At 40.4% G+C, this 16,076-nt stretch overlaps 4 protein-coding genes across 5 annotated transcripts; 3 read left to right on the top strand and 1 right to left on the bottom strand.

The window, feature by feature from the left end:
- Positions 1 to 1,274: 1,274 nt before the first annotated feature.
- LOC131692204 (uncharacterized) lies at positions 1,275 to 2,670 on the top strand. The gene is made up of 3 exons (XM_058979118.1): positions 1,275 to 1,764; positions 1,818 to 2,239; positions 2,297 to 2,670. The coding sequence occupies exons 1-3, from the start codon at positions 1,419 to 1,421 to the stop codon at positions 2,510 to 2,512; spliced, it is 984 nt and encodes a 327-aa protein (XP_058835101.1). The 5' UTR covers positions 1,275 to 1,418; the 3' UTR covers positions 2,513 to 2,670.
- A 194-nt stretch (positions 2,671 to 2,864) lies between these two features.
- On the top strand, positions 2,865 to 4,550 carry LOC131691823 (zinc finger MYND domain-containing protein 10 homolog). Its single transcript, XM_058978487.1, has 4 exons — positions 2,865 to 2,963; positions 3,017 to 4,051; positions 4,107 to 4,247; positions 4,303 to 4,550. The coding sequence occupies exons 1-4, from the start codon at positions 2,872 to 2,874 to the stop codon at positions 4,364 to 4,366; spliced, it is 1,332 nt and encodes a 443-aa protein (XP_058834470.1). The 5' UTR covers positions 2,865 to 2,871; the 3' UTR covers positions 4,367 to 4,550.
- LOC131691824 (small ribosomal subunit protein eS12) lies at positions 4,373 to 5,325 on the bottom strand. The gene is made up of 4 exons (XM_058978489.1): positions 5,212 to 5,325; positions 4,967 to 4,986; positions 4,562 to 4,895; positions 4,373 to 4,501 (listed from the first exon to the last, which is right to left on the bottom strand). The coding sequence occupies exons 2-4, from the start codon at positions 4,981 to 4,983 to the stop codon at positions 4,430 to 4,432; spliced, it is 423 nt and encodes a 140-aa protein (XP_058834472.1). The 5' UTR covers positions 4,984 to 4,986; positions 5,212 to 5,325; the 3' UTR covers positions 4,373 to 4,429.
- A 7,735-nt stretch (positions 5,326 to 13,060) lies between these two features.
- On the top strand, positions 13,061 to 15,828 carry LOC131690531 (rab-like protein 6). 2 transcript variants are annotated; one of them, XM_058976397.1, is made up of 6 exons: positions 13,061 to 13,165; positions 13,221 to 13,532; positions 13,594 to 14,240; positions 14,298 to 14,815; positions 14,880 to 15,291; positions 15,361 to 15,828. In XM_058976397.1, exons 2-6 carry the CDS (start codon positions 13,388 to 13,390, stop codon positions 15,538 to 15,540), a joined length of 1,902 nt encoding a protein of 633 aa, XP_058832380.1. In that variant the 5' UTR covers positions 13,061 to 13,165; positions 13,221 to 13,387; the 3' UTR covers positions 15,541 to 15,828. The 2 variants fall into 2 exon arrangements, with proteins under 2 accessions (XP_058832380.1, XP_058832379.1); XM_058976396.1 differs by having other exon boundaries at positions 13,080 to 13,532.
- Positions 15,829 to 16,076: the final 248 nt, after the last annotated feature.

Raw genomic sequence — 16,076 nt, 5'->3', positions numbered from 1 at the left:
CAACTGTCGCCGGAATGTCTGTCCTAAGTGGATTCTTTTCGAACTTATACGTTAACGAAATCCGGCAATCTGTGAGTGAAACGATGGATCGAGCGCCCTTATGTTCTATATGTTTTCGCAAATGTTTTTTTCAGCGTAACCAGGGATTGCAACCCTTGCCACGGTAAATATATTGTTATTTGGAAAAAAATAACAACAGATTATTCAGTGTTGCTAGTTTCATGTGATTTCTTTCCAAATGCCATATACGACAGTACCAGTTACCTGAGTCACTGAGGGGTAGTCATATTTGTGATACAGTTTTGGAATGCTAGTGTCTAGTCGTGTCGTTGGCTTGTGTGTGCGGTAGGTGTGATAGAGACTGCTGTAGCTTGGTATGTGTAACTGAGAGAAAAACAAAATAATCTATCACACACCTATTTTATTGGACAGCAGTGTACCAACCAGCCAAGAAGACTTCTGAACCAATAAGAATGGACTATACCAGTCGCAGGCCACAGTCCTAGCGCCATCCTGCACAGTTCCTGAACTGTTTTAGCGCGAATTCTAATATATGTTTAGTGCTAGTTACAGATTCCATTTCAGTGGTAGTGTCTCATTCTTTCGTTTAAAACTTCGTTGTAGCTCAACTACGTTGTAGCTTACCGCTACTCATCTCTTTCGGCATTTCGACGCCGTCGTCGACCGTCTCATAGAAGAGATCTCTTTCATCTTTCAATTTCCGTCGGAACTCGTATATGAGACGCTCAAGGGCTTCAACGAGCTCAAATATCAACTATCTGAAGCGAAAAAGACATTATATATTATTTTTTAAATTTTCGCTAATCCTATAATAAACTAAAACTGTGTGACGATTCTAATGTAGAAACGCTAATGATGTGACCATCAAGAATACGTCAGAAAACCTTAATTGACCCCCTTTGACACCAGTTTGGCCTTACCAAGCCGTAACGCGGGTGGTCGCGTGAACACAGCCGAATAAGGGTTGAGAACAGCTTGAAGCAACATATGATGTTGCTCCAAATGTATGTGTTTCAAGACTGACTTGGACAGTTCCTTCGAACCTAATTTGCAACATAACTAGACTCGCTGTTATCCATTCACTTACTCATTAAATGCTAAAAAAAATTATATAAAACTTTGGAAAAATCAGATGCTCTGTCGGTAAAGAATTCAAGTATGATGATTGTTCACCGAGTGTTACGGCATCTTGTAAAACGTGTAAAACTCAATGGTTTCTACTCACGGATGGGGATGCTCTTAATGAACGTCATGCTCGAACTCAAACTTCAGAATCTTCAGAAACGAAAAATTTGTTTATGTTTAGTTTTTAGAAAACAAAAATGCAAAGTAACCAGCATGAGATGTAATTTCGCAATATTCGCGAAAATCTTCCAACTTACGAATCAGATGCCAAAATGGCAAGACTGAGCAACGTGCGTGTGAAATTGTGTGATCAAATTTTGCTGCACAAACTGCATTTGCTGAACAATGCAGTGGTTCGAACAGGAGTCACCGAACGGGAAATGGAGGAAGCCTTCAAACGTTCGATCGACTATCGTCCCAGTCGACTGACCTGGACCCAGTGGAACGACGGAACGCTTTCCATTTTATATAGTGTAATTTTCTTGATAGCACTGTTCATCTTGACACCGTTTCTGGCATCATTTATCGAAGTTATATTGGGTACCCGGTGCATTGTCCCAAACAACTATCTGGTTTGGGAAGCGACTCGACCATTATCTGACTGTAACTACTGTAGAGGTAAGTGCATTATTAATTAGTTGTGGTAGTTACAAGTTTTGTTTTACCTGCAGGAGTACAAGGTCCGATAATTCTTGCCAACTTGTCCCGCGAAGAGTTCAAACCGTACGCATACTCTTCGAGACCAATTATTATAAAGAACGCGATATCTCATTGGCCAGCGGCGACACTTCTTAATTTCACTTTCCTGAAGGACCTCTACTTCAAACACCCATCGGCGTTGGACAGCATTCAGGAAGATTGTCAATTTCTGCACTTCAAATCAAACTTCCAAACACTCAAGGATGTTTTTCGCATGTCGGAAGAATTCCGTACCGGTCATAAACCATGGTACGTAGGCTGGAGTAACTGCAATCCCGCTGTTTTAGCTGAGCTGAGAAAATTATACCCCAAACCTCACTTCCTGCCGGAGGATGCCGAGATGCCTAATACGGATTTTGTGTTTCTGGGTTATGAACAAGGAGCGGTCATGCATGTACGAAAGACTAGACGAAAGTAGACAAAGATGAATCTAAACATTATCTCTTTCTAGATTGATTACATCCCGCGGTTGATGTGGCAAGCTCAGCTTAGAGGTAATAAAAGTTGGATACTTGCTCCTACTCCCGAATGTGACGACGAGTGTCGGAGTTTCAGTTTTTACGTTGAGCCTGGAGACGCTCTGCTAGTTGACACCCGGTTGTGGTATCACGGAACCTTTATCTATAAGGGAGAGTTTTCGCTCACGATTCAATCGGAGTATGGTTGAGGGATTATCGATGTTTTAAAATGTTTTTAAATTATTGTTTGAATGTATACGTTTGTTTTTGTAATTATTAGCGTGCCATTTATTTTAACAGTGTAATGTAAATGCAACTAGGATTTTCTTTCGTTTTATTTGTGAAATACTCAGAGTTAAAGTCTTAAATATAATGCGTTAGATGTATAAATATTGTTGATCCAATCCGAACTCGGTCCAAAAATTAAAAAAAAATCGCATAAACGCTTGTATGGTAGTCATTTTGATTTGGTTGACAACGGTAGCTAATCATATGAAATAGAAAAATCGATTAACATTGTCATGGCAACCACCAACTGTTTGGGCGATAAAAAATGCTTGATACAGTCATGTCCTTTCCATGTGCGGTATTTCCGGAAGAAGTGGATTATTGTGTCGGAAGCTTACGCTGTTTCCAAGTTGCGGATATTGGTAGCAAAAGGTAAGACCTTACCATCAATTTAACACACGTTGTCTTAAGCTTATTATCCCCAGTTGGTTCGATCAATATGAGATTACACTGAAACTGACCCAGCAAGCCTATATCGAGGCCAGCACAAAGCAAGAGGAGGTCATTAAGGAGCGAATCATTATCGATAGCAAACTCCCTACCTTGGTACACGAAGTATTCTGCATTTCGATCTGGAAAGGCAAGGTTCTACCGAAACTTCTACAGGGCAAATCTTTAGATGCTTCTTTCGTCTTGTACAGCGTGTTGTATTATGAAGTGAATCTCGTAGCATTGCTAGAAACAATTTTATTCCATCGCAATAGCTGTGAGGCACTAGGAGAATGCACACTGGATTTGATTGATTACAGCACTAAGTCCGTTGGGTTCCTAATCGGTATTGTTAATCAGGAACGCTTGCAAAATACAGTGGCAGCAGAGAATTTACACGAATCCGTTCAGGAGGAAATTGAGCGTTTGAAACGCGACATAGATTTTAGGATAGGTTTAAAATGTTTGACCATTCTTAACTATCTGGTGGACAATTTGGAAACGCTTCCCTTGAGCGCTGTGAACCTACTGATTAAAACACACGATACACCCTGTCTGTTGTCGGAAATTCTGCACGTTAAACCGTGGTTGAGAAAACGTAAAGGATTTGAACAATTTCTGAACGACCGTTGGGAGCCAGTTTATGGTGGAGAAATTTTCAAAGTTACTAAAAGCGAAGCACAAGCCTGGTTTTGCCTTTTCGGTTTACTTTTCAACAAAAATGTTATGGCCGACTATGAAATCAACGAGTTTCGTCAGAGAGAAATCGGAAAATGTATTGGACTTTTGAACGAACAGCTCCTGGACCAGTTACCGGCACTCGTCCAGTTAAAACAGCATCTATGTTCCTTTCAAATGAAAGCTGGTTCGAGCGGAAGGAATCGAGTCAATTTACTTCTAGAAGAATTACCCGAAATTAGTAACAGTATATGGAACACAGCAAACAAATATGGTTGGAGGAAAATAATTGAAAACCACAAACAGATTTTCATTAATATATCCTCCCAGGAATTATCAGAAATGGCGAAAAGGTACTTGATTACATCAAAATTAAAATAATTCATCACACAATTTTTAAATTTTAAGATTGAGCACTGCATATAACACTGATTTGTTGGAAAAGTATTCTAGTACAGAACAATCGGATCTGCACACATATTGTTCGACATGTAAAAAAACTGCTGAAAAGAAGTGTTCGAAGTGTGAATCCGTTTTTTACTGTTCACGGTAAGCAATGCAAAACTAATAAAACTTGGAAATAATTATTCATACCTTATTCCAGTGACTGTCAAGTCAAAGATTGGCCACAACATAAGGAATTGTGTCATCAGCTGAAAGCGCTTTAATTCCAGTTGTTAAAAATGCTTTAGCGACGTTCGTATTTATTTCTCATTTAATTACTTTCTAAATTAGCTCGACTGTCGCAGCTGTTTCATATGCTCTTTGATAACATCATGAGCCGGAGTTTCTTCTCCGTATGCCTGTGAAAAAAAAAGATAATTGAATAAACGTTTTCAAATCAGTACAAAATTCGACATTACCTTCAGCACTACACAAGAAGCACCCGAAATCTTCCTCGGTTTTCCTTCCTTATCGATTTTACACAAACCGGACCATTCTCCGAGCTTCTTGTTAGAATCCACCCGAATAAGCGGAATTTGATGCTCGTTGCAAAGAGCTGTGATCAACTTCTTGTACTGGGGCTCGTCGCAGCTCTCGGCAAGAATGCAGAGCACGGCCTGACGTTTGTCCAGCGCCTTGCAAGCCTCGTGAATACCGTGCACCAACCCGTCAGCAATCAGCGACTTCTTTAGCACTTCCTGCAGGGCAGTGTTCACATCCATCGTTCCATCGATCGGCGCAACCGGGACTTCACTAAACATAAACAAAAATGAAAGTTACGTATACTTGCCCCAATTTTTTTCTGAATGATTAGAAATACTTACACTTCGACATCCGACATTATCTGTGAAATAAAAAAAATGTTTTAAAAATGTTATTTCCGTCATTTCAACTCAAACAAAAACAGGTTACTGTAGATAGGAATATTGAGCTTCCTCAATATGCCTATTTTTGCAACAAAACAGTCGTCTTTCCAGCTATTTTTAATGCTTTGACACGGTACACAACTTGGATAACAAAATTTCCTAAAAAATACGCATAATTTTCACTATTTTCCCTAAATACTTACGATTTTCTTTTTATACACAACGAAATGTGTTTCAATCACAGTAAAGAGATGACGGAAAAAGACCGAAAGAAATATGACATTACGAAACAGGAAGTTGATGGAAATTATTGACAGGTGGAGTCGAATTCAGAAAATTTTCTGAGGCGAAATAATTTTCAAGACAAAAAGTTATAATTCAAGAGTACTTAATCAAAAGGTCTCAAAGACTTGCATTTCGAATGGCTGGATGTTGGCTCGAATCAAAACTTGTCGAAAGTAAACAAAGTTCATTTCATATCGTCAACCTGGCGCCCAGGTGGTGAAATCAACGGGGTGCTGGAGCGTTGCCAAAAAAAAATTTATTTCCAGATTAAATTTTACTAAACTTCCCAGTTTAACTCAACCGGAATGCTGGCTGGTTCTAATTCGTATTCCGGCTCCGGTGACACAACCGATTCAAGTTAGAATGTTTAAGGGGTACCATTTCGATGCGGCTTAGCCGAGGCCTAGGAACTGAAGCGGCGCAAAGCCGCTGAGGATCCGCCGGGCGAGGTGGCCACCGACCGGCCGTCGGAAGCAAGCGAACCTGTGATCCACTCGTTTGCCCGGCTTACTCAAACATAGGGGCTATCCCTAGACAGCACGCGCAAAAGCGATGTGGCGTAGCCACATTGGGTGGTGGACACAAAATAAAATTGGCAACGCTAGCAAAATGTAAACACAAATGAACACTCCGGATGAACCTATCGTCAATTGACATTTCGACGAGTTTTGATTCGAGCCAATAATATGGGCCCATTTCGAATTGCGGAAAACGAGGTTTAATTTTTGTGGGCTTATCGGATTCATATCTGACAAAAAAAATTTGTGGAGTAATCATGGTTAATGCAAAATTTCAAAAAATGATAATGAAAATCATACATCATTTTACATATTCTTTGTTTTGTTGATCAATACAGAGTTTGGTGAAATTTAGGTTTCGTTATTGATGATCTAACGGCGGTAATGTAGGCGGGCCCTGTGCTCAGAAACACGCTATACAGTCGTGATTCGCTGGTTGGACACTTTTTAACTGGACCGCTTTTTAGTTGGACATACGCTAGTTGGACCATTGTTCAATTAAAAAGCATCTGAATGTCAAAATGTCATGTCAAATTCACTTTGGCAAGCAAAATGACAAGAGTTAGAGATGTGATCATATGCATTTATACTACTGATCTCCCTTTATACCAATTTCTGACGTTTGTCAACTGTTCCAACTAGCGAATCAAATTCGTTAGTTGGACAGAGGCTGTGGCCCAACCAGCGAATCACGACTGTATTTGTCAAACGTTGGTCTGTCGTTACGAAGACTAGCGGAATTCACGTGTTTGCAAAAGTTTTGACATATTTGTTACCGACGCTAGATCGCCAATATTTTAGCCATTGATTAAAATACACCTATAATGTCTAAAAGTAATTTTAAACAATTTTAATAATTGGATTTTTAAGTCATATGCTGTGGTTTGTCTTTTCCGATACACCTGACGTTAAAGATACATTACGCAAACTTCTTTTTGGTTTTTCGTACGTAACATATAAAAAATTTCATACTTTCAATCGTCGATATAGGTTGTAATAAATAAATAAATAAAAATTATTTATTGTGCGAAATTGGAATAAAAGAACCACAAGCTCAAGCGGGTTTGGGTCGTTTGGCATGCAGTCATTTAGGGGCATAAGGCCATTTAGCATAACGGATATTTGTCATAACGGTTATTTATAGCATAATGGTCATTTGGCATCATTTTAATAATTCAATATTAATTCGTCAAAAGGGCGAAAGTGTTTTTTGTAAACAAACTTGTTTCGCTCATTAGTCTGCTGCAGAGTGGAATTTTATGAAAAATATGCGTTAATGTAAATTTTTACCCTTCGTAGAAGTAATTTCAATTGTTTTCTGCTTCGAAATTATAATAAATTAAGAGAAACCATCCAAATAAAAGTTTGTTTACAAATCTTATTCGCCCTTTTGCAAATTTAATATGGAATTCATCACCCAGAAGCTGGTTTGGCAAATGAAACAAAACAGGGGAGGGAAAAGTTATTTTTTCTCGTTCTTTCTTTCATGGTTTTTCTGTCACATGCACCGTTTGTTTTTTTTCAGTACGACGTACGTTCCAGGCTCGAACTCCTGCCTTTAGAAGATTTGGGGGTTACTATGCTCCAGCGTGCTTGCCGTTTGATCCATTTGGGCGTTAGCTAATCTAACTGATATTTGCTGTTCTTAAATTGAAAGATTTCTGCTGTCATTACACTTATAACGAGACGCATGGCTTTAATCATATTTTTTTCAACTATCTTCAGTTCTAAATTCAGATCTAATTGAAACAAATCTCGACAAACATATGATTAGGTCTCAAAAACCGACTGTCAAAATTCACTTCATGGGGGGAAATTCCGGACGAACCGTTAACCGTCCAGCATAACCGTTGATAATAAACAAAAGAGAAAAGTTTTCTCTTTCGTTGACTGCTATGCACCTTGTTTGGGTAATAACGGTTTCTCTAGAATTTATCCTCAAAGCAAATTTGACATTTGGCTTTTGAGCCCCAATCATACATGTTTGTTGAGAAATCATCGCAATGTACCATATCATTTGATGGCTTGAAGGTTTTGTGCTCTTTTATTTGTTTACGGTATGCCCAAACTTGCGGAAGCTGATTAGGCTTTGTACACTGATAAAAATGGAATCGTTATGCCTATTAATTTTACACATAGATTTGCAATTAGCGGTGGCATATAGAAACTATTTGCTTGCACATAAACCTAATGTGTGTATTTACAAGAAATATTGATCATTCACATTTCATAACTATAAACAGACTTCCGATGAACATCGACAAGTTTGTACCTGTGTACAAAATTTCGTGCACCCGTTCAACCTCAAACATGCTTCGTCTCGATGTACAGGTTCGCCTCGCACATCGAACCCAAGCGAACGATGTACAAACTCTAGTTCAGACATCCGTGTACGTAGACAGCGTGCGTACACGAGAACGATTGGCACAAGGCAAAAAGAGTCAACGCTGGTGATGATGAGAGTGAGAAAGAGAAAACTAGTGCCACGAACCTATATGTACGCACGCAAAGCGAACATTGTGTACGATGCTCGTTTGGGAAGACATAAGGCACATAAACCCGATTCTATAACAATACGCACGTATAACTTATGTGTGTGCATTTAGACTGGTTCAATCTTTCACTTTAAGCTCCACCAGGCTCTACTGATTCTTTTTATGGCCCTTAGTAATTGTGCAAATTATGGTACCGATCGTTTGGGTCTACGGACCCTCCAAAAATTTCAAAGTTTATATGAAAATTAGTATGGAAAATCGGTTAACATTGAAAATAAATTCGTAATAAATCACGTCATTAATTAATTGTTTAATCAGAACACTGTACATTTCTAAAGATATTCTTCTACTGAACATATTCGGGGAACAACGTAAGTTCGTGAAAATTCGCTGAGAAAAGTTATTAACTAAAAAAGCTGTTCAAAATAAGTGGATTTTATCATTAATCATAGCAACCCTGTTTGAATAACTGTATCTGCCATGCGCAAGCGGTGGGTGGCAAGTCTAGTTTACACTTGTATAATGATGGAGCTATTTAAACAGGGTTGCTATGTTTAAAAATAAAATCCACTTGTTTTGAAGTCATACTGCTTCTTCAATTAATAACTTTTCTCAGCGAATTTTCACAAACTTACAATGTTCCACGGGGGTGGGGGGTTAAGGTTCCAAACCGTCTTCGAACTAGTAATCTCGTGTACGATCTTGTCCTGGTCTACCATTCTCACTGCATCCTGGAGTTCTTTGTTCGCACCTATAAAGTTGGTTCCCCTATCAATGTAAAATGCCAGGGGGTTCCCCTGCGGGCTACGAAGTTGCGAAGAGCCATGATGCACGAACTGGTGTGGGAGTTCACGATCTCTATGTGTATTGCACGTATCGTTAAGCATGTAAGCAACACTCCCCATCGCTTTTCAGATCTTCTGCCAACCGTGACTACTATTGGGCCGAAGTAATCCACTCCTACGTGTGAAAATGGCCGTGTGTATGCAGCCAGTCTAGCTGAGAGTAGATTAGCCATCTCGGGAGGCTGAGGAGTTGTATCGCGATTTTTGCACCACTGACAACTTCTCCGGATATTTTTCAAGGATGTTCGAAGTCGACTGATACAAAATCTCTGCCGCACGGCGTTCACGACCGACTCGTGGTTTCGATGGTTATATTTTTCATGGTAACTTGATAGCATAAGCTGGGTTACCGGATGACCCTTTGGTAGAATGATAGGGTTTTTGCTATCGGTATCAAGGAACTCACCTTTCCTAACCCTTCCTTTGATTCTATGAAGACGTCGCTTTGTGTTTGGCGAATATGGTACTGTTCTGAAAGTCGTATTTCATTGCAAGTTAAAGGACCACTGCAAGGTTGATCACCTTTACCTCGACGCTTCAAATTATAGATGGATCGAAGTGCATAGGCTGTTACGTGAACCAATCGTTTCCATCTCGAAAAGTCTGGGTCTTAATTCCTCATCTGTTGGTGCGTTATCAAATGGCATAACAGGTCATTTAGTTTTATTTACTAGTAGGAAACCTAATCCTTTGAACCACCTGCTGTTAGATGTCAAGTCAAAGCGTCGGTTCCACTTGGTCCCGCCATCAGCTACATTCCATTTGGATGGGATCCATCTCCAATCATCTACTTCGGTGAATTCTAATATTTCGCTGACTCGGCAAGCAACGTATGAGCTATATCTCAAGCCTATCACGGCAGCCTGAAGCTCTAGTTTCGGTATGGACAAGAACCTCAATGGAGCAACACGAGTCTTCGCTCCAACTAATGTGCATTCTACGGAGTTATTCTTTTCGTAGCGAAGCTGCAGCCATTCCGTTTTCGCTGGCGTCGACGAACGTGTGCAATTGCACATTGGCGTACAATGTAGCGGTGTTAATGCGGTAGCATCTTGGAATTCGCACGTTTTCTAGTTCTGGAAGAAGTTTGATTCAAGCCAGCCAACCTTCATATTGTTTCATAGGGATTGGCTCATCCCACTTGACTGACGAACGGCAAACTTCTTGTAAGATAATCTTCAGATGCATCAAATAATGCGCGGGTCAAAAATAGTCATTAGTACACGAAGCATTTCCCGCTTTGTAGGGCAGCGACTTCCAGCCAACAACTCCACCAGTATTCCACCACAAACCCAACAACTTTTCTGTTGCATGTTCAGCTGTAAGATCGAGGCTTTTCTCCACTTGTGTATCCCAAGCTAACGCAGCCATTACTTGCGACGAGTTTGATGCCCAGTTGCGAATTTCGAAGCCTCCTTGTGCGTGAATAAACTGTACTGTCTTAGCCAGCTCTATAGCTTCATCGACCGTTTCGACACTTACTAGCATGTCGTCCACATAGTGTAGCTTGACGATGGCTTTCACGGCAACGGGGTGATCCACCTCAAAACGCTCCGCATTCTTATTCTTTACGAATTGGGCAGTACTCGGTGAGCAAGAAGCTCCAAAAGTCATGACTTGAATAACAAATGTACTTGGTTCGCTGCTTCCTTCTTCATCGCGCCATAGAAAACGTTGGCAGTGCTGATCTGACGGTCGTATTCGAATCTGGTGAAACATTTCACGGATGTCACCACATACCGCTACTCTGTCTCTGAATTATATAGTGCTCTCATGAATTGAATGATGAGGTGATTGTTTAAGAATTTATTTTCTATGTTCAACGATTTTCCATACTAATTTCCATATAAACTTTGAATTTTTTGGAGGGTTCGTAGACACAACCGATCGGTACCAAACTTTGCACAATTACTAAGGGCTATAAAAGGAATCAGTAGAGCCTGGTGGAGCTAAAGTCTAGTGTGCATACATAGTTTATAGCTTTGACACATAGAAGGTATGCGTGCGCGTGATAACATTAGTATTTCTTCTTCATATTGATTTTAAGTGGTTTGAAGCAAAAAGAATTCGGATTTTTATCAGTACACTCAAGTTTTTTACGCGGTTTTTTTTGCGCGGTGTTTTTTACGCGGATTTTGAAATTTACGCGGTTTTCATTTACGCTGATTTGGAAATTTACGCGGTTTTCATTTACGCGATTTTTGAAATTTACGCGGATTTTGGAATTTACGCGGTATCCATCAACGAGGTTCCCTTTAACGAGAATTCTTAAATTTAAGTGGTCTTCATTGACGCGGATTTTGAAATTTACGCGGTCTTCATTTACGCGGATTTTGAAATTTACGCGGTTTTCATTTACGCGGCATGTATCCCCCGCGTAAAAAACCTGAGTGTGCTTACAACGTGCTTGATACTAGGGGCAGTTCATTTGTGATGAATTTTAAAATATTAGCGAAATTAAGTGCATTTTTTCCATCAAAATAGAAATTAGTGTATTTTGCGTTGTGCGTAAGACGTCAAAATCCCCTCAAAAAAATTAGCCCTACATTCAAAAACCGTCGAACAAGTGGCTCAACGTAGGACGTTTGTTAAACAAGCTTTTCTGCGAGGGAGTGCAAAATTGACCCAAAAAGGAAATTAAATGCATTTTTTCTAGTTTGATGAAAATTTGTTATACATTTTTGGTGTGATCGGCTGCTAGGCTCGATATAATATTTGTTTTGATTTGGAATTAATTGTTTTAGAGTAATGGAAATGGCAACCGTAACAAGCATTAAAATGACATCGGCGATTACCGTATCTGGGCGATTACAGCTACAGAGGGTTTATAACATCTACCAGTAGAGCTTCATATACCCATATACGGCCTGTTTTAATGTTCGATATTCGTAGTGCTTATAAGCATTTGCAAAGCTTTATAAAGCTTATAGACATTTGCAAAGCTTGTATTGAGCCTATAAGCATCGAAAATCTGTTATATGCTTATTTTAGTGCTTAGTGCTTTCCTGGGAAGGTATCGTCGACAAACTTAAAACTTTAATAGGGATCTTTAATTTGGAAAAATTGTGCCAGTTTTTCATATGTATTGATAGCGGGTGTCTTTACGAGTACACTCATATCATTCTTAAACCTTAATTATTCTTTTATGATTTTTAAATTTAAAAAAACCAAATTAAATTCAACCAGCAAACTGACAGTTGTCTTACTAAATGACGTATCTGCAAATATCTCGTTCGCCTCATTGTTAACCGGGACAGCACCCCACACAGCATGATCTGGTACTTTTTCAATCCGCTAGCAGCCTGCCATCCCAAGTTTCATCTGCAAACTATGGTAGATCTGATAAGGCAACCTATAAGCGGACCCTACACGAGCAGACATATTGACAATAAACCAATTATTGATCAATATATGGATCGTGTAAGCACATTTTGAAAATATTGATTCTGTAGAATTCAAATGGGATTGATGTATTGAAGCAGTCTTGTCAATAATTTTATTGACAATATTCCTGTCTCGTGTAGGGTCCGCTATAGAGTCGTGCAAGTCGCATGGGTTTGGATGTGTTACTGTCCTAAAAGGAAACAAACTAAAAAATGTTTTTTTCAATAGTTTTGGGCCAAAAAATTAAAAAAGGACTGAGACATTAACTCACGGTACTAATCTGCATCAGAATATGCCTAAACCCGTACACTCTTAAAGATCCCTATTGAACCGAATTCAAAAGATCCCAGCCAACGACGTTGTCCCAGCTGTTTCCCTCTTCGAGTTTTTCTTTTTCGGTATTTTCTCTTCGAGCAAATTAATGTTACCATACGACCTTTTCAATACTCTGACGAGATAACAGCGTTTGAAATTTCTACCCAATTCAGTAACATGAAGTGATTGATGTGTATTGTGTACGTCATCTGTCATTCCAAATGCACCGATTGGTTCGTTTGCATGAAGTGCAGTCGTCGTGTTCCATCTTCCATCTGTTTTGCGAAAAAATTGCTTAGTTATCATTTGTGCTGGGTAATCAGTGTTTTGCCTAACAATTTCTATAAATTCATTCGTTTATTCTTATCAGCGTACACTGCTAAAAAATGTAAACAATAGGGGTGTTTGGAACAACTTGTGCGATAGTGTTATGCACTCGTTCAACGGTGAAAATTTCAGGTGCATATTGAGGTCACCAACGGGTGCATAACTTAACAAGTTACACTGGAAAGTGACTGTTTGCAGCGGTTTTGAGCAATGTTTTCCGTGTTCAAGAAACTCGCAACGAAAACCGACGGCCCGCTGGCTGCCGTCGGTGGAACGGGCGCTCTGCCTGAATCCGTTGGCCAGCAAATGTCCGATTCACTCCGTAAGAAGTTTTCTCGTGGGGTGCAATATAACAGTAAGTTGGTGCTAGATTGAGCATTAGCCAGTGTATGTCATTAAATTGATTTTTCTTGCAGTGAAAGTGATTGTCAAGGGCGATCGGAACGTGGGGAAATCGTGCCTGCTGGCGCGTTTACAGGGCAAGGCCTTCCTCGAGCAGTACAATCCGACGGAGCAAATTCAAGTTGCTTCGATCCAATGGTCCTTCAAGGCCACCGATGATATCGTTAAAGTCGAAGTCTGGGATGTGGTGGACCGTGGAAAAGCAAAGCAGAAGTCAGGTGCCCTAAAACTTAACACTGACGTTCAGGCAGATGACATTCCGGTACTTGATGCAGAATTTCTCGACGTGTATAAAGGAACACACTGCGTTGTAATGATGATGGACATTACCAAAGCATGGACATTCGAATACGTGTGCAGAGAGTTGCCGAAGGTACCCGGAGACATTCCGGTGTTGCTGCTGGGAAACCATTGTGATATGGGACATCATCGGGTCATTAGCAAGGATCAGATTCAGGGTTTTATCGAGGAAACCAGCCAAACGCGGACGGCAGAGATCGTATACGGGGACAGTTCCATGCGGAATGGGTTTGGGCTGCGATTGTTACACAAGTTCTTCGGCATTCCATTTCTGTATCTGCAGCGTAGTGCGCTTGAAGCTTCGATTAAGAAAAATGAACAAGATGCTGACATTTGTCGGCTTGAGATAAACGAATTTCTGGTAGGTTCTCCAACCGTATTTGTCCAGTTTTTGCCCCTTTAACAATTTTTTTTTTAGAAATCGAATGATGCGGAATATAGCACATTTCTGGAAAATCTCACTAATCGTAAAAAAGCAAACGAACCGTCGGCCTACTCGCATTCGTCTTCTCTCCCGTCAACGCCTCTTGAAGCGCTTCCTCGACCGACGAAAAGCATTATTCTTGGTGGTGGTCATCCGATCATTGTGCCGGATAAGAACAGTCACCTAGCTGTGGCCTCAACCTCTACTGTTAATACTGCCAAACTAGCCTCGCCAGCGGCAAAGTTGGCTCCCTTGAATGCCTCACAGGGAGTGGATGCTTTGCGGATTCCCAAGAGTGCTACTATGGGCTCGATATCTACTGAAAGCGACAGTGGAAGTGGTTTCGTAGCACCTGGTGGAATTGTTGCCGTTAGTGGGTCACCCGGTGGAAAGATTAGTAACGTGGATGAATTCTGTCCGGATGGTGGTGTACTGGATAAATCATTTCTTGAGGATGCGGTTGATGCAATCGCTGGAGCGACTGAAGGGGCGTTGAATGTAGAATCGGAAAGGTGAGGGAGTTATTTAGTTATTTGACATTTGGAATAAAATGTCATTTATTTTTCTAATTCCCAGCGATGACGAAAGTCGCCATAATCCATTAGTTTCGAGGTTTGATGACGAATTTACCGGTGCAGTAGGGGCGGATCTAACGGAGTATGATCAATTACACAAGTGTGTGAGTGGTTCTAGTGAGCTGAAAGGAGCGAGAAAATCTAATCCGCTATTGCGACACAATTTGACCCCGTCGCCCAACAATGTCGCGTTGGTCGATCGGGCATACTCGCTGTCAAGCATAGAACTGGAGATTGGTCGAGTGACTGTCGAAGAGGAGCTGGGTAAGCAGGCCGATGTAGATACAGGGATTCTTCCGGATAATGAGAGCTGGTCGCTGGATACGAAAGAACGCCGTTCGCCGGAGGGTGGTGAAGATATTGACTCGAACGTTTCCGTGACTTGTCCGAAGAGTGGCGCTAGTTCGAAGAAGGTTAGTTGTGAATTCTGATATTAATTGATGCTGAAATAAAACATGTTTTGCTTTCATTTTTCTTTTAAGAGTAAGGACAAAGAAAAAGATCGCAGTAGTAAACACAAAAAGTCGAAGAAATCTAGCCGCGAAAAGGATGAATCTCGAGAGGAGCGGCGACGGAGCAAACGGCGAAGTCACGTGGATGACTTCGTTCAGGAAATGAAATCTAGCGCTGAATACTGCGAGGAAGCTTACGAAGCAATTTGAGATTCTGATGAGCGGCATGATTTGGAGTTATTTTGTAGCTATCATCCAGTGTTCACTCCTAGATTATGCCTTCAAATTCATCAACATATTATTTTAAATTTACTCGTTTTTAGGTGTCTATGGCAAAATGTTGCAATGTTTTAGCTTATGCGCCTTGTACTGGTTCAAAGATTCGTAAACGGACATGTTATTACTGCTAATCAAATCGGTGTAAACAAATTATTCGTGTACTTGAACCTCAATGTGGCAAAAAATAGATTTTACCAGATGTTATTCCAGCAATCAAAACTTGTTTTTTTCTCTTTCATTCGAACGGTTCAATAATCCCTAACCGGCCCGTGATTTTAGGTAGGAAGTAATAAATAAAAGTTTCTACTACTTGAGACTGTGGTAACCAACTAAAGGGCCAATCAAAAGGAATGATAAAAATTCCCACGCTCAATTCTACGAGGTTCAATGAATAAGACGCAACCACCATCAAGTTATCCTTCGTAGCCTTGCCGGATGGGTGCCGCTCACACGTTATTCGTGTGCAG

Source organism: Topomyia yanbarensis, chromosome 3, assembly GCF_030247195.1.
Source record: "Topomyia yanbarensis strain Yona2022 chromosome 3, ASM3024719v1, whole genome shotgun sequence".
Classification (NCBI taxonomy): Eukaryota; Metazoa; Arthropoda; class Insecta; order Diptera; family Culicidae; genus Topomyia; species Topomyia yanbarensis.
Note: the sequence above shows the minus strand (reverse complement) of the source record. Positions and strands in the feature narration are given on the sequence as shown.

Excerpts from the sequence above, each read along its gene's own strand:
- LOC131690531 (XM_058976397.1), top strand. The coding sequence starts at position 13,388 with ATGTTTTCCGTGTTCAAGAAACTCGCAACGAAAACCGACGGCCCGCTG. Across the intron at positions 13,533-13,593 it reads TCGTGGGGTGCAATATAACA|TGAAAGTGATTGTCAAGGGC; the intron begins GTAAGTTGGTGC and ends TTTTTCTTGCAG. Across the intron at positions 14,816-14,879 it reads TTGAATGTAGAATCGGAAAG|CGATGACGAAAGTCGCCATA; the intron begins GTGAGGGAGTTA and ends TCTAATTCCCAG.
- LOC131691823 (XM_058978487.1), top strand. The coding sequence starts at position 2,872 with ATGTCCTTTCCATGTGCGGTATTTCCGGAAGAAGTGGATTATTGTGTC. Across the intron at positions 4,052-4,106 it reads TTATCAGAAATGGCGAAAAG|ATTGAGCACTGCATATAACA; the intron begins GTACTTGATTAC and ends TTAAATTTTAAG. Across the intron at positions 4,248-4,302 it reads TCCGTTTTTTACTGTTCACG|TGACTGTCAAGTCAAAGATT; the intron begins GTAAGCAATGCA and ends ACCTTATTCCAG.
- LOC131692204 (XM_058979118.1), top strand. The coding sequence starts at position 1,419 with ATGGCAAGACTGAGCAACGTGCGTGTGAAATTGTGTGATCAAATTTTG. Across the intron at positions 1,765-1,817 it reads TGACTGTAACTACTGTAGAG|GAGTACAAGGTCCGATAATT; the intron begins GTAAGTGCATTA and ends TTTTACCTGCAG. Across the intron at positions 2,240-2,296 it reads AACAAGGAGCGGTCATGCAT|ATTGATTACATCCCGCGGTT; the intron begins GTACGAAAGACT and ends ATCTCTTTCTAG.
- LOC131691824 (XM_058978489.1), bottom strand. Across the intron at positions 4,502-4,561 it reads CTTCTTGTGTAGTGCTGAAG|GCATACGGAGAAGAAACTCC; the intron begins GTAATGTCGAAT and ends TTTTTTTCACAG.